Raw genomic sequence first — 18072 nt, forward strand, 5'->3', positions numbered from 1 at the left:
AGGAACAGTAAAGGTCCTAGTATACTTCCTTGAGGAACACCACAAGTCACTGGGAGGGGAGGGGACTGGTTGCCGTTTACTTCCACCACTTGCTCCCTCCCTTCCAGGTAGGATCTCATCCAGCTCACCGACGTATCATCAAAACCTATTGCTTTGAGCTTATTGATCATAATTGGGTGATTAACGGTGTCAAAGGCCTTCTGGAGGTCCAGCATGACCATGCCGCAATATTTGCCCTTGTCGACATCTTGTTTGATAGAGTCGTTCAAATAGAGAAGGCATGTGTCAGTGGAGTGGTTTGTTCTGAAACCAGATTGGAATTTGTAAATTAGATTGTTCTCGGCAAGGTACTTATCGACCTGTTCATAGACTATTTTTTCCATGACTTTCGAGATGGAGCTAAGAATAGAAATAGGGCGGTAGTTGCCAGGGTCTAATTGGTTTCCTTTTTTGTACAGAGGGCTCACCCTTGCTTTTTTGAAGTCGTTAGGGACCCGTCCCTGTATGATGGACACTACCACCTTCCGAGAGCCCATGGTGTGCGGGATCCTCAGAGCCCGCATCCACCTCTGGAAAGGTCTCATGTGGAATCTGCCCAACCGGATCAGGTGTATGGCCGAAGCCATGAGACCCGCTGCTTGCATGCACGTTCTGTACGTGACTCGTTGCCCCAAGCGCAGAGACCGTACACATGCTAGAAAGCCGGCTATCCTGTCCCGAGACAGGCTTGCCACCAGCGTGGTCGAGTCCAGTGAGATTCCCACTCACTCACTCACTCACTCACTCACTCACTCACTGCGCGAGTGCGTGTGCGTGTGCGAGTTTGTGTGTGTGTGCGTGTGTGTGTGTCTGTGTGTGTGTGTGTGTGTGTGTGTGTGTGTGTGTGTGTGTGTGTGTGTGCGTGCGTGCGTGCGTGCGTGCGTGCGTGCGTGTGTGTGTGTGTTGTAAGATCAAACCCCCCGTCGCTAACGGTCATGGTTCCTGTCTTCCTTGCAAACCACAAACACATACGTGGTATTGTTTCTGAGGAAACAGTCGTACACTTCATATTCATTCATGTAAACATGCACACCCATGCATCTATATATCTACATACATACAGTACAGTATATCAGGGCTGCCAACCCTCCTGGATCCTGCAGGAGTCTCCTGGAGTTCTCCTGGATTTGAAGTACAGTGGAGTACTGGGGGTACTGGGGGTCCGTGACCCCTAGGTGGTCCTTGAAGTCATAGAAATTTTGTTTTAAATGTCTGAAAATATGCATGAATCCAACATACTATTAGCAAATATAAATTGTAAGAAAGGCTGCCCAACTACAGGACAATTATGTTAATGTACATTCAGTACATGAATGTGATTTCAATAAGATGAAAATGATCTCATGTAAACATGCTGGATTTAGCTGGAAGCTCATTTCCATCCGCAGTCTGCACACGTCAATCAAGATCATTTGTTTATGTAAAATACCTTTGCTTTGGTTATAAATTAATCTGTGATCTGCAGCCATTTGGAAGCTGAAGAAACCATTACCCTCTGACAACGTTGAACTCACAGTGCGATTGATGGCTGACAAGAATTCTAAACTGAAGGTAAATTATGTTTTCATGGTGCATACTGTAGTCTCATGTGTAGGTAAACTGGATTGAGCTCTGATTGTGATGAACACTTTAAAGGTAGGGTAAGTGATATTTTTGGGTTAAAACAAAAAGTATTTTGTTAAAAGGTTAAAGCACTATATTCTGATAGTAATCATTGCTATAGAGTGTTTGTTCAGTACAGTGTTGGTTTATATTACTTAGGAGAGTAATATGTTACTTATTACTTATTACTCCTTTGAAAAGTAATAATATTATATTACTTGGAATCAAGGGTAATATATTACATATTACTTTATATTACTTTCCCCGCGCCCCCTCGCAAAAGAAAAGACGTGTACAGTTTTTAGCCTTTTAGAACTGAATCCAATTTAATGGAACAATAGAAAACAGTCAACAGTCTTTATCCTTTTAAGTATTTTGCTGCTGCAAATTCCATATTTGGAATTGGAACAATAATTATCCTTACAGGAACAACATCAATCTGAACTGCACACACTGGCTGACTGCCTGAACATTTCTTAACCTTTTCAACATATCTTACACCAGTCAATATTAATTAGCCAAAGTGCAAGGGGGGAGGAGAGAGGAGAGGAGATATAGAGCAGTGGTTCTCATGCCAGGGACCCCCATAAGAGAAGATTTGTTACGGCTCTAGCAGTGATTCTCAACCATTTTAATTTCAAGGACCCCCAGTTTGACATGCATTAGGGCTACAGACCCCCATTTAATGGCATTTCTATCACTTGGACCGCAATTTAAATTGTAAAATCTATGTCAATTTAACTCTGAGAGTGTACAAATGGAACCAAATGGACCCGTTAGGGTCCATTTGGTTCCATTTATAGACCCATGAGGGTCCATTTGGTGCCTAATCTACCCCCTGGGGGTCCCCGGACCCCACTTTGAGAACCAATGATATAGAGGAGAGGAGAGGAACACCGTTTGTAATCTGTGATTAACTGACAAAGGACGCAATCGTTCAGAAACACGTTTCCCCGGCCACCAGACAAGTGACGCAGGGGGACTTCTGAAAGGGCCATGCCGAAAATAGGTTACTTTATTCGGATACAATGCGTGTCACTGTCCGCCCCTGCCGGTTCTCTGAATTTTTATTTTTAAATGGGCTCTGTCATGATTAATTGACCACATATATGAAGTTAAACAACTACATTCTATCCGGAAGATATCTTTTAAGTAAATTCCGTGCCTCAAAATAGAAGTTTAAGAGCTTTTTGAAGTTAAAAAACGTCGGAGAAATACACGACGCAGCAGTCGCATACGGGTCATGCACTACGTCATAACTGTGCGCAGGCTGCGTGCTAAAAAAGAACTGATCTGCAAGCTAAAAAGCATCTCTGTTGACGTAGGTTGATAGCTTGTAGATCTGCTCTATTTTTGCACGATGCGAGAACTTGCCTCTACGAGAGACGGAGAGAGAGTACATATTAAATGAATGAATGAACAAAAAAAAAAGTCGCTCGTCATCAGTAACGAGTAGCGAGGCCTTTTTTGACCGAGTAATATGGTATTATATTACTGTTCTGGCAGAATAATACCTTACTTTACTCGTTACTGGGAAAAGTAATAATATTACAGTAATATATTATTTTTAATTCGTTACTGCACAACACTGGTTCAGTAACAGGAGTCTCCCCGTCTCTCCAGCTCTTTAATAAACAGAAAATACATTTTCTGGTAGGTGTCAAAATCTCAGCCAATCAGGAGAAAATACCTATTTTTAAGCTTCATTTTTATAGTGTTCCTGTTAAAATTTTGCCTGCTCATTTCTTAGTGTCATCACTTCCAATTTCACTTGTTTAATCTATATCCTGATTGAGTTCTCTATCCTGATTGGATAAAATTGGAAATGAAACTGAAACTGAAACGAAAATGCATTTTCTGTTTTATAAAGAGCTGGAGAGACATGGAGACTCCTTATATGGACAGGACACTTTATAGTAACGAGCACTATCAGAACATAGACCCATTTTGCAATTATTTGAATAATTGCAAATCACTTACCCTACCTTTAAAGGTATCATGACATTCATTTTCACTTTTTTTATTTTCAATGTTTTATTTGGGGTTTTATGACCTCAATTACACCCAAAAAACCTGAACTTAGAACATTCAGTGGATTTTCTGTGGTCTGGGGTTTTCTGAATAATTAGGCTGAAAAGTAATCTGAGCTTGGCCCTTCGACAGTGAGGTCACAGTCGATTAATCCCGCCCACTCTCCTCCTCGCCCCTCCCCTCCCCTATCCTTTCCTTTGGGGGGGGGGCGGAGCAGAGGCGATGATTGACAGGCAAAATCCCTCACCAGCGACACCCGCAGGCAAAGATTTCTTTTTTCATTGCAGTTGAAAAGGCTTTAGAAATGTGAGAGAAAAACACCTGAAATGGATCACTGGAATGGAATTTTCACTTAAAACTTTTTGTACACTTTTGAAGGACCATGACAAAGACTTTGAATGTGGTGTAAAAGTGAATGTCGTTAAACCTTTAAGTTCTATCATGTTTAACTGTTGATTATATTACTTAATCTTGCTCATGTCAATTTTAGCTGCTCCAGCCATCAGTCCAGCCCTTTGTGATTTTGTGCATCATTACCATCAGTGTCATGAAGGGTAAGGAGTGGTCTTTTAATATAGATGCTTAATTCTTGTTATCACCACCCCAGCATCGACCTGTGGGCTCTAATTCTGTATGAACATTTTCTGAAATACTAGCACATCTAAAAGAATCAACTTGGTTTTATTTGTAACTAACTTATAGTTAGTATAGTAGTAGCAGTGGAATGTTGTTGGGATCTGATCCGCAAATTGTGCTACAATCACATAGGGGTCGGCAACCTTTTGACATGAAGCGCCATGTTTTTATTTTCTTGACAGTCAGTGTGCCATGTCAACATTAAGAATGATGACACCACATCAAAACGTCACATCAAAAATATTTCATTTTGATTGTCCATGTACATAGGAACCTTTATTTGTTTTTCTTCTTTTGAAATATTTTCAGAATTAGACTCCAACCCGATGCACCTATCTCCCAGACTCCCTCCCCAGTCAGAGTTCAGAGTTTGAATGAATGTAAAATTACGTGCAGGATTTTTAAATATTTCACTTTAAAGAAAATCTTCTCTCACTTGTGGCACTGTGCCTGTGTCCAGTGACCACCCTGCCCTGTGCCAATGTTGGCACCCGTGCCTAAGGTTGCCCACCCCTGAAATAATAATGATATATTAAAGCAAGCTCACAATGTGTCCCAATTCACCATGTTGTGAGCTTGCATATTGGCTATATTCACATATATATATATTGTACAACAAGGTATACAGGGTTTTAGTGGTTAATCAGTTCACTTAAAGTCTGTAAGAGAACAAATAACCATAGCATGCTCATGACCAGAGTCGTCCCACAGTTCCATGTGATGGTGCCATTGTATTGAACTGTACGCGTCCGGATCCCACTGCTCTCCTGGAGGCTCTGGGACCTGTCTTCAAGCTGAGCGCCATACGGCCCGTCATGAACATGTCGACGCCCACCTATGTCAACACATCCTTCATTGTGTTTGGTATTCTCGGCGTGGTACGTCCTCTTGTAGAATCAGTGAACATTCTGTTCTCCACAACATAATTATTAGTGTGGACCAGAGGTCAGCAACCTTTTTGACATGAAGTGCCATGTTTTTATTTTCTTGATAGTCAGTGTAACATATCAACATTAACACCAAATTAAAATATTTCCAGCAGATTTTAATTGTCCATAAATACAACCTTTTTTTAAAATGTATTATTTTCTTTCACATCAGGACATTTTGTCATTAGACCCCAACCTATCTCCCAGACTCCCTCCCCAGTCAGAGTTCAGAGTTTGAATGAATGTAGAATTATGTGCAGGATGCAATCTGGAGACATATGTGAGGGGACTTAGTTTAATTGACTAAATGTTTAAAAATGTTTTATATTAAACCAGAAATCCTCTGCCTCAGACTTATGCCAGCATGTGCCAGTGTTCACCTCTCCCCGTGCCAATGTTGGCACCCGTGCCTATAAGGTTGCCTACCTCTGATGTGGACCATTCACTCTAGACAAGGGGTTTATAGTATTTCATTTAGTTCAAGTGTTGTTATGCAGTCTGGACTTTCAATTGTCTAGTTTGTCTTTCATTGTATTGTGACACATAAGCCGTCTAAAAGTGACACAATGATGTTTAATTTCTGCAAAATAATAGGTCCTTATGTAAAGAATTATATATTTCTTAATTATTATTATTTTCTTTTTTATAAAAACAGGATGAAAAAGCTCAGCTTCTGACTACATACATCTACGTATATTTTGTGAGTATTTTATCTTAAACAATGCAAAACAATTATTTGTGGCCGACCACTATTTGGACGTTACTTCATTTCTTTCACTGTGTTCCACATTCTGACAGCAATGCAACAGTCCAAAATTCAGTAATGACAATAAATTCTGCATTGTCTATGACTTCATTATTAAAGGAGTAGTTCACCCAAAAATTACTTATATCAATTACAAACCCCATGAAGCCTTTAATTCATGGACATTTTAAAGTTGTTGCCATTCCTGAGCCAATAATTTGATGACCGGGTCATCAAATGATTGGCTTAGGAATGCGACAAAAACTTCAAAATCTCCATGAATTCAAGGCTTCATGGGGTGTGAAATTGATAGAAAGTAAGTATTTTTTTAGTTGAAGTACTCCTTTAACCCAGCATCCATATAACCTATTGCATGCCCGCTTTGTGTACAGCACAGTAACACTAGTCTGTTGTTTTAGTCCTGGATGAATGAATTCTTCAGCTGGGACCCGGTCCAGTGTGGCGCCGACAATATTACTCTACCCAGAACAAAGGTTTGGGTTCCAGATGTAGTGATCAACGAATTGTGAGTTCTGTTACATGTACTACATGATTGTCTCTTAACAGGTAGAGTCGTTCCAATACCGATACCAGTATCGGAAAAGCTGCCCAAAAATGCTGGTATCAGTATCAGCGAGTATGCCAGTCTATGCCAATCCGATACCACGTCATTTATAACATGATGTTTTCATTTGCACTGAACAATTCTTTTAAGTTGACGTTGCAGTACTGTTTTATACTCTTACTGTACTATTTACATTATTATTCTACTAACTTGTGGCTGCACTTTAACTATTATTATGGAATTGTTATTTATTCAAAGTTTGTTCTTTTATTACATGTTGGTACTGTATCGGATCAGTACTCGGCATGATAGCCTGACTTTGGCCAGTGAACCCACGTGATGAGTTTAGCTAATGCCAGGCTAATGTCCTGATGATGGGTTAAACACGAGGAATGACTTTAAAAGACTTAACTAAAAGGTCATTCTAGAGCCGTATGACATCAGTCTGCCGTTCTGCTTTGTTCCTGTCTTGCAGCATGGACACGAAGGACGCCCCGTCTGTCCCCTACGTGAAGGCCAATCACAACGGCTGGATAGTAGACTCGATGCCCATGAGGGTAGTCAGCTCCTGCAACCTTGACATCTACACCTTCCCCTTTGACGTCCAGAACTGCACTCTCACCTTCAATTCCTACATGTACCTCAGTGAGGCGCACCGCTTTGCTCAAGAAGGGCTCCTCCTCAGCACCTAAATGTCACATTCAGTTTTGTTTCAGATACAAATAGTTTTTGGTTGTTCCCTCACATGTACTTTGAATACTACTAATGGATAATAATCACTTTGACTTTTCAGGATTCAAATTCAAAAGCATCAAAAGTAGCAGATCTACAAGCTCAAAACACTTCGTGCCGCGTTTTGAGCGTGCGGATTTGCTAACTTCTGATTTAATTTAATTTGCAAAAAAACACAAAAAGTGAAAACGTGGAGATGAGAGGTTTTGCCCGACAGGAACACATCATAACTCCTTGTATAATCTCTCCTTTGGTCCCTCTTCTCCTCTCAGAGAATGAGGTGAGATTGACACTTGGGAACCCACTGGAGGACATTCTGAAGCGTTCCAAGGAGGTGCTGACAACCATGGGAGAGTGGGAGCTGATGGACATCACGTGCACTAAATATGTCTTTGTTGATCCTATGGGAGACATTGATGAGCTTGCATTCCATGTATGTTTAAATCTTATATATATTTTTTGTTGCTTTTTTCCCCTCCTATTTAGTCGTTATGCCAATTAATTCCTCCCCAGGGACATTTGTGTGCTGTCACTGCTGTTGTATACTACTGACTCACCTGCCAGCGGGGAGTCCCCACCGGGAGGACGTAGGGCCTTCCTCTTACTCCTCCCGCCCAACACTCCCTCCCGACAGGTGCCGCCCCCAGCCCGTAGGAATACGCGCAGTTACAAATATCACCTTCCCCGCCCGGCTTCCCTTCCCCGAAAACGGGCCAATTGTGTTCGTGTAGACGCTCGCGGTGGTGGGCAGGCACTTTACCACTGCGTCACCCGAGCACTTTAAATCTAACATCTTAAACATAGTCTATGCCTGGAATATACTGATAGCAGATATTATGATTTGTAGTAATAATACCCTGAACAGTGAACCTATAGGAATGGTTTGTTCTTGTCCCTTGTAGTTAAAACTGAGACGCAGGGCTACTCTCTACGTGGTGAACCTCCTCCTTCCCAGCTGTTTCCTCATCACGGTGGACCTCTTCAGCTTCCTGCTTCCTCCCCAGAGCGCCGACCGCTCCTCCTTCAAGATGACCCTCATCCTGGGCTACACCGTCTTCCTCCTCATGATGAACGACCTGCTGCCGGTCACTGGAGGCAGCGTACCTCTCATAAGTCAGTAGTACAAGCTGTCTCATCAGTGCCCATACCCTAGGTGGGGTTGGTGAAAGGGCCTCTCTGTGTGGAGTTTGCATGTTCTCCCCGTGTCCCCTAGGGTAGGTACCCTCACAAAAACATGCAGTAATTCTGGTCACTATACTGCCTCCCCCTGGTCAGCCGGGGCGCCTGATGGAGGGGAAAGGAACTGGTTGGAATAACGTGTTCCTTCCACGCGCTACGTCCTACCAGGGAAACTCTCCCCTGTCAGGTGACAAGAAGGTCAGTTGGCTCTCATGCATTGAAGGAGGCATGAGCTCGACCCTGGCCTCCCTAGGTTGGCAGAGGGAAGGTAGTGCCCAGGATTACATAGACAATTAGCTCTGGGTGTAAAAAATGGGGTTACAAAATCGTTAGGGTTGCCAACCGCCCCTTGAAATATATACAGAATCGTCCCTTATTTGAACACTAAAAGACGTGTCCCCTTATTGAACTGATAAGGAACCCACTTTGCTCCTTATTTGTGGGAATCAATCAATGACACACATCTTACAAGTTCAAACAGCTCATATACACATACAGTACATACAGTATACTATGATACAGGTTGTCCACCACTTAAAACCTCTAGACTTAGTAAACTGGACCTGAGTTGTCTCTGTACTTCATATAATGTCCTCCTGCATGGAGAATGACTTCCACAAATCACACTGAGTGATTACAGAAGGTTCCTAAATCACTTTGTTAACAATGCTGTCTAGTCTGTTATCACATAGATGTGAGTGTGTGTTGGGAATAGAACCTTTCAGATGTGCTGCATGAGAACATGTTGACTTCCATCGCTCCTTCTGCTCTCCTTCTCTCCCTTGTATCTCTCTCTTCCCAGATGTGTTCTTCTGTCTCTGCCTGGCTCTGATGGTGACCACCCTACTGGAGACCATCCTCATCACCAATCTCCTGTGTGACTCCAGTTGGAACATCACTCCGGTCCCCCGATGGGTCCAGGTGTTGGTCCTACATATCCTGGGCCCTCTTTTAGGCCTTCCTCCAAAGCCCAAAGAAAAAACGAACTCAGGTATGGGAATAATATGGTATTAGTTATAAAAAATATATAAGTTTTATTCTACTATAGCACCCTAACCAAGTCCACATTTCTATATACATCTGATTATGTTACGTCCTCAATGGAAGTTTACTTTTACAAACTCTTCTCATAAAAACGACACAATGCATAGCATCCAATGAAAGGAAATAGCCAAGTACATTTAGCTGAGCATACATGCACTGAATTAGGAGTAGACCTAATGTACCTGTAACTGCATGTGCCAGAAGGGCCAGATGATGTCAGCTCAGAACTTTGCCGTTTGTATACACCCCGTTCACTCAAAGCTAGTGATATTTACAGTGGTGGACAAAGTACTCAAATGTTTTACTTAAGTAAAAGTATCAATACTGCAATGTAGAAGTACTCTGTTACAAGTAAACGTCCAGAATTCAAAATTTATGTACTCAAAGTACCGAAAGTAAAAGTACTAAAATGTATGAAAATAGCAGATCTACAAGCTCACAACGCGTCGCGATGCGCGATGCGACGCGTTGTGAGCTTGTAGATCGGCTATTTTCAAATAGCCTGCGTATAAAATAGGGCTAATGTTTTCAAATAATTGTAGTGGAGTAAAAGTATAATATTTGCCTCTGAGGTGTCGTGGAGTAGAAGTAAAAGTATAGACAATTGGAAATACTCCAGTAAAGAAAAAGTACCTAAAAATTGTACTTAAGTACAGTACTTGAGTAAATGTACTTAGTTACACTGGATATTTACCTCCCATGACCAGCTACTTTACACTAATGTCATGTATGCCTGTTTCCTAGAAGTCAATGCCTGCCCTCTGGTGGCAGTGGAGGACAAGGCTGGTGAGAAAGCTCCAGAGGAGAGGGGGCCTGAGGTGGAGGATAAGGCCCTGGAGGAGATGAGGAGGCTGGGTAAAGACCTCCAGGCCATCCGCCTCCAGGTGGACCGCCAGCTGACGGGGAACCAGAGCTCTGAGGAGTGGGTCCAGGTGGGCTTCATCGTTGACCGCCTGCTCTTCATCTTCTACATCATCTTCATAGCAGTCAGCTTCATTACCATCGTCTGTATCTGGGCCAGCTCACATGCAGCTGATATGTAGATGACCACTGTTTGTTATACAAGGCCCATTATTGTAGACCAGGGGTCTTCAACATTTTGTAGGCCAAGGGCCCCTTAGCTGAGAGAGAGAGATATGAAGCAGGGACCCCCACTACATATTGGATTCATGTTAAATGTGTTTTTAGACATTTAACGACTTAAACCCTCAATACTTTGTAAACTTGACCTTTGGCTCGGTACTTGGTCTGCTCTTCTTTTCCCTGTACAACAAACTTTGCCGAAAATAGCCGATCTAGCGACGCGTTGCTGAGCTTGTAGATCTGCTATTTTCGTCTAATGTTCCCCTCAGGATAGTGATGTCAGGTTTCAAGTCGTTAATAAAACATAAATAAAAAGTCCCTGTCACACAAAGTTTTGGCGCCCCCCCTGTAGTTTTGGCGCTCCCTAGGGGTCCTGGACCCCTTGTTGAAGACCCATGTTGTGTTGTGTTTGTTGAAATTGCTCAATATTTCATAGTTTTGCGTTTCTTTATGTGAAGGCTTTGTTGGTTGGAATTTGAGTTAATACTATTGGACACACAAAGTCCCATACAATTTGCTTAAGTAATTATATGTGCTTGATGTGGATATGGATTTGTAGAAACCATTGACTAGTTTTTCACGTGAGAGGAACATCCCTGCATGTCGTTTTTACTGTCCCTCTCCCCCTCCCTTCTTTGTCCGGACGTTGATTGAGAGATTGATTCCACCTGGGCAAGCCATCTGAAGATGTTTGAGTTTGTTTCTTGATGCTTGTGTGTTCTGGTATTTAAAGGACTACCAATTGTAAGGTCACACCGCACTTTTAGTTTACCTTTGGGGCGTATTCTGCCAAAGCTTTGTCAATGCAAATGCGTGGATTCATGGTCTTGCGCATCTTTCACTCGAATCCACGCATATGAGGAAGACTTTACTGTCGAAACGTTGCTTTCTTTTTAATAAACGTTTTGCATCGCGGCTAAGAGCTGTGAGGCTTCATCCTTAATTTAATTAACCAATACAATTAGATTAAATAAAAATGTTTGTGAGATCTTTACTGACAATAAAGAATATCAGTTACAAGCATGCAGAAGTAATCTGACGTCAAGGGGTTGGACCTGGTAAACAAATGTCCCGTTCTCAACAAATACTCATCGAAAAATTACCAAACTAGTATGAAAATGCTCTGAATATTTCAATTTTTTTTGTGGGTGGTGGTGTGTGGTCGGGTGCATTTCAAGCAAGTCTCTTATTAGTGCATGTTGTGTCCTATGTATTATCAATGGAATTCCTGAGACGGTGCATTGTGCCTTTTCCAATTCTATGAATGTCTATGAGTGACCCTGGAAGGCGCATAATGCTGTCGCGGGCGCCCCTGGACATCACTATGTGCCGTGACAGGGTTCTGACCAAACGACTCAGAGCCGCTTCTCCCTACACGCACACTACGCAGGTTGCGTGGGGCCCCCGCCTACCCGCCGAAAAAAAAAACCCAATCCGCCCAGAACCGAGAAAAAAAATGAACCCAATCCGCCCAGAACTGCGCACGCGTGCATGTGTCCTGTATCATGCTTAGGGCCCCTGTGGAGTCTAAAGCGGCACTGCCAAACTCAATATGTGCCTTCTTGGGAGTGAGACCGTTGGACCGTTGGTGTTGCTGATGATGATCAATATTTTTACCGTTCATGTGAGAAAAGGAACAGGACATGTCTATGATACCTGCATGGCGTGACCCAGATTCGAACCAGGGTTGCTGCGGCCACAACACAGAGTACTCACCCCTATACGATCAAGGTAAGACGTGTCAGCCAACGGGTCAGGAAGATTCCAGCTTTGACTCCTGGTTAGCTCGCAGTTCTCTCCACATTCTGACAATATCCCTGCAGCTTTGAGTGGATATGAAGAACTTTCTGGAATGCTTGAAATTCCGTTGCAGGAAAATCTTTAAAAGTCATGTGTGAGAGCAAATGGTAAATTCTGCATTTCACATTCCGTGTTATACAATCAGGTTCCAAGCGCCCCATCACATTCAAGCGGTTGACTTTTTGGACATTAACATGATGTATAAATGTCAAGAGGTCGGTTGATCCAGTCATCTGTAATGGTCCTGATGCATTCATAATGACAATTGCTATAATTGCTATAATGTGTATACCAACAGCAATTGTAAGCCCAGTGGGATGCAGTACAGTGCAGTGCCCCAAAAACGCTTTACGTTTGCTTTACATACTTTTCTGAAACCATGTAATAACTATTTATTGCACTCAATAACAGTGTCATAATCACTGAAAAGCATTTTAGTCTATCCTTGTTAACTCAATATTTGTACCGTTCATGTGAGAAAAGGAACAGGACATGTCTATGATACCTGCGTACCGTGACCCGGATTCAAACCAGGGTTGCTGCGGCCACAACGCAGACCACTATACGATCACGGAAAGCAAACAGAGTTGTAGAATGAACAAGAGATGCCATTCTGTATACACAACACTTGGCAGCCATGTTTTTACAAATGTCACAGTACCACCCAGTAATAATAAATGTATTCCTTATTGATATAAAAATAAATCTCTTTAACCCTATGTCACCAAACGTATCATATATGATACACACATTACACTGATTTTTTAATAAATCAGTGTAATGAATACTTGGACCAAGAACCTGTTGTATCATATCTGACACATCCCCACTTCCCCCTGGACCATACCATTTGCACTGCAGGTAGTTACAGAGCCTCAGGTGGTCTGACCCAAAATGGCTGCCATCAACTAAACAGGAGAGGTTGATGCACTACTAACAAACAATTATTTTTTAAGCAGTTCGGGTACGTTTTCCTAGTATATCTTTACTAATATTTTGAAATAAGTGTTGGATAACTTGAATGCACTTATGAGCTCTCAACATTTAGCATTTGAGTTTGTTTTTTATGATGTCAAAAGTGTTTGTATCATATTTGATACTACAGGTCTATAGTCCTTTATGATTTGTATCATATTTGATACTACAGGTCTAAAATAAATGTTTTTGTAATGTTAAAACCGACTTGATTTTTTATTTTTTTTCAAAATTTTATCCCACGATTTTGTAACCCTATTTTTTACACCCAGTGCCAATCTCTATGTAATCCTGGGCACTACACTCCCTCTGCCAACCTAGGGAGGCCAGGGCCGAGCTCATGCCTCCTTCAATGCATGAGAGCTAACTGACCTTCTTATCACCTGACAGGGGAGAGTTTCCCTGGTTGGACGTAGCGCGTGGAAGGAACACGTTATTCCAACCAGTTCCTTTCCCCTCCATCAGGCGCCCCGGCTGGCCAGGGGGGAGGCAGTAAAAAAAAAAAAAACGACTTGAAATACCCCTTTTAATACCCCTTGTATCAAATATGATACAACAAATAAATGATACAAAGGAATGTTAAAAAAAATAAAACAAAATCAAAAATGTTTTAAGACCCAATAAAGTGTCCCTTTTCAAAAAAATTTAATTTTCTGACCTTTCCTTCATAGTTCAGGTTCTAGAGGGTTAAAGGTTCAACAGAATGTGAATTACGTGTATAGGTGATGAATTCACCAATCCTGGGCATTATGGCATGTAGAAAAGGGAGACATGTCCAATTACATTGTTAAACATGCTTACAACCAATTGCTTTAATATATAATTGTACTTTTAAAATTACTTTTGTAGGGCGAATAATGAAGGAGTAATGGCCTTTTAAGGAACCTTTGGTCAGATTTTGGTAATTTTTTGATATCCAGCTACCATAATTGACGAGCCCACTCATGGAGTGACGAGCCCACTCATGGAGTCTGCATGTTGAGGGTCTCCAAGCAGACACATGGCCCAAATAACTCCAAACTTTCCATTAAAATTCCTCAATATTCTGCCTGTGTCCACACCTGCTTCCCATACCGTTACTGTACTTGCAGGATGTACAATTAATATGAAACGCATTACGCCCCAATACTTATGCAAATCACTTCGCCAGCTCGCAATTTACTTCCGGATGGTTCTTTTGACAGCCAATCATCATCATCTGTGACAAAAACTGAGCACCTTCGTTGCCACATCCGTGAAACGGGCAAGAAACAAGCGCTGCCGTGGTCTATGCAAACTAGTCCCAAAAGCGCGCCCAAATAAGCCCAAAATCGCTTATACAAAAGGCAGACCTGGCAACGCAGGCTACGACAATCACGTTTGAGAGATCTACAGGCTATGGGGCAGAGACGCTATGTGCCACACACCGTATCTTAGCAACAACGAAAGCGCTACCTCTCATTGGTCGTGTTATGCTGAGGGCAGTTTCCAGATAGCAGCATCCAATACTCGCTCAGACACACAGCTCCCTGCCGAAATCACAGACGCAGTAACGGCAGGGCTCCGTAATAGTTGGGCGAGCTGAGCTGGACAGCACAATCACCGTCATTTCTCTAATAAATCGCCCTGTCATTCCTATTGTCAAGAATTTAGGTCACTGCAGACTGCTACTAATGTAACAAATGTTTATGTCAACTACTGTGATAGCGTTCGTTGTATTTGAATGATTAGTGGCCAGGGGTGCTTAACATGAGCCGTTAGCATGCGGCTAACGCTAACGCACTTTTACCGTAGCATGTAGCTAACGCTAACGTGGTTGTCGTGGCTGACGCAGCTGTGAAGTCACGTTGTCAACAATGACAGTTAGTGTGGTGAATGTTACTATTCCTGCTCAGTTAGTCCATTGTAGATGGTGCGCCCACATAAGCCCAAAATCGCTTATACAACAAACAGACCTGCCAACCCTCATCGTACACACACAGCATTAGCTGCTAACGTGGCCTGCAACTTGGGTTCTGTTGATGCTGGTTGTTAATGCAGCCTGCTAATAGTGTCTAAAGCATGTATGTGAATGTTTATGTCCATTACTGTGTTGCCGTTAGTTGGGTTACATGACTATTAGCCAAGTGCTGCCTGTAATGAGCCATTAGCGTGTAGCTAAGCTAATGAAAGAGTAGCGTTAGCATGCGGCTAATGCTAACGCTGTTGTCGTGACTGAAATGCAACTAAATAATAAGATATAATTACATTAAAAATCACATGAATTGAATACAGTATTTCAACTAGCACTGAGCTGATTGGCTATGTGCACATGCATGCACGTGCGCGTGCACGTGACGTCAGAAAATATAGCCCCCCTAGTTCAAAAATCCACAGCTCATCACTGCCTAGGTGTATTCCAACCAACCAGAGTGCAGTGGCCATCACTCCAAATGTTGTGACGTCAGGGCTCTCAATACGAACTTCTAGTGTTATTAAAGTTGTACAATGCAAATTCACAACTAACGATTTTTAGCAACCTCTGCTGGTCACTACCGTCACTGCATACAATTTCCGTAATCCTCGATTACCCAGAATTCCATTCGTTTTCACCGGAAGCCGGAAGCGTTTCAAAAAGCGATCTTTTAATTGTTTTATACTATCTACGGATCGTTTCTCTTAGCCAGTGGAGCATTAGTTACCATGAGCTGTGCTTTCTTTTTCTGTTCTTTTTCGATCTTCTAATCCTACATTCTCTTAAAATCAGCGTGAGGTTCCTTTTTGTTATTAGCGCGATAGTTCCTGGCCAAACAGGAAACCGTTGCGGTAGTTCCTGGCCAAACAGGAAACCAGTGCATTTCCACCTCCGTTTTCCGGCCAGATGACGTCATTTCCCCGGGAAAGTCCCCCCAGTCCACGTTCAATATAAAATATATAAATAAAAGGCTTCCGGTGGTGAAATTCATGGAGTGGGTGTTGTGAAACTTTTGCCACTCACAAAAGATATACAATTTAACTTTAGTTTTCTTGAAAACGTTACCTAGTATGCCTTTAAGTACACCTGATACTACAATAAACCATTGAGAAACCTTTTGTTCAAATTATTTTGGGGTCAAACAATATTTGCACCCGCCTAAGACTTGAACTTATGAATCTATTTTCAAGAAGTCATCCCTTGCTATATATATATATATATATATATATATATATATATATATATATATATATATATATATATATATATATATATACATATATATATATATAAATATATATATATGTATATATGTATATATGAGAACCTCACAGGTTCTCATTGGAAACAAGACCGCAAGGACTTTCATGAACGACCTGTTAAAAGGAATTATCCTATATATATAGCTGGGCACTGTGGCCTATATTCTCCATTCAAATTTTATGAATATGATTAATATGGGTCTGACTCCACCTTGTCATACCTTGCTTCGTGACATGAAGTCAGCACTCCATGATACGTTGCATGAAATGTAAATAAACCCAGACAACTGGAATCACAAGAGAAAGCCATTTGCATTCGCTCTAAATCCCACTGAATTTCTAGCACACAAACATCAGCAACACATTTCACAGGTTGAACTATTTTGGTTCGAAATGTTTGAAAAGTAAAAAAGGTATTTTTACTATATATATATTTACAATTTTCAATACTTTTACTTCTACCCCACTTCATCTCAGAGGAAATTATTGTACTTTTACTCCAATACAATTATATAAAAACTTTAATTACTAGTTACTTCGTAGATTATTATTACAAAACACACTAACCACTTCAGCCGAATATATATTTCGGCCATTTGAAAATAGCAGTTTGAACACAATGCTTGTAGATCGGCTATTTTCAAAAGATTTTTCACACATTTTGAACTTGTGAAACGGGACAGTCTGCACAACGAGTACTTTTACTTTTAGTACTTGAAGTATATTTTGATACCGATACTTTTGTACTTTTACTCAAGTACATTTTTAATACGGGACTTTAATACTGCAATGTATATCTACAATGCAGTATTGGTACTTTTACTTAAGTATAACATGTGAGTACTTCTTCCATCACTGGTGAAATCCCCCCCGGTGTGAGAGTCACACACCTCTGTGGTTATAGTTCTCATCCACCTGCAGACGCACAGACTATGCAAAGCCATCCATCACAACTGAAGCTCTGTTGTCCAAACACCTATAGGCAACAGAACAGAACAGAAACGTAAAAAGACACCTGATTTGCTGAAAGTTTTTATTTTTTTAAATTATTATTTTATGCTGTCTGCACAAGGTTAATTTGGGATTAGCAAGAGTTTGCAAGTAGGTATTGGATTAGATCCTTCTGCACAGTTTTAGAAACGTTTTAAAATTCTGCAATCGTGCCTCTCTGAAGGATTGATTAATACGAAGAAATTGAATAGTTTAAAAAAAACTATGATCCAGTAATTTTCTGGGGAAAGTTAACTGTTACTTTACTTTACTTTTTATTTGGACAGGACAATATATTCATGTACATTCAGTACATGAATGTGATTTCAATAAGATGAAAATGATCTCATGCCGGATTTACGTAGCTGGAAGCTCATTTCCATCCGCAGTCCCTGCACACGTCAATCAAAATTGATTGTTTATGTAAAATACCTTTGCTTTGGTTATAAATTAATCTGTGATCTGCAGCCATTTGGGAGCTGAAGAAAACATTACACTCTGACAACATTGAAATCAAAGTGTGATTG

At 41.3% G+C, this 18072-nt stretch overlaps 1 protein-coding gene across 1 annotated transcript; it reads left to right on the top strand.

Moving 5' to 3' along the window:
- Nucleotides 1–624: 624 nt before the first annotated feature.
- Nucleotides 625–10545, top strand: LOC308095684 (5-hydroxytryptamine receptor 3E-like; the record flags this gene model as incomplete). The annotated part of the gene is made up of 9 exons (XM_080442727.1): nt 625–751; nt 1505–1590; nt 5007–5186; nt 6402–6508; nt 7023–7192; nt 7552–7712; nt 8182–8392; nt 9261–9449; nt 10247–10545. The coding sequence occupies 9 exons, from the start codon at nt 625–627 to the stop codon at nt 10543–10545; spliced, it is 1530 nt and encodes a 509-aa protein (XP_080298853.1).
- Between the last annotated feature and the right edge of the window lie 7527 nt (nt 10546–18072).

Source organism: Gymnoscopelus braueri (genome assembly GCF_963280865.1).
Source record: "Gymnoscopelus braueri genome assembly, chromosome: 11".
Taxonomy (NCBI): Eukaryota; Metazoa; Chordata; class Actinopteri; order Myctophiformes; family Myctophidae; genus Gymnoscopelus; species Gymnoscopelus braueri.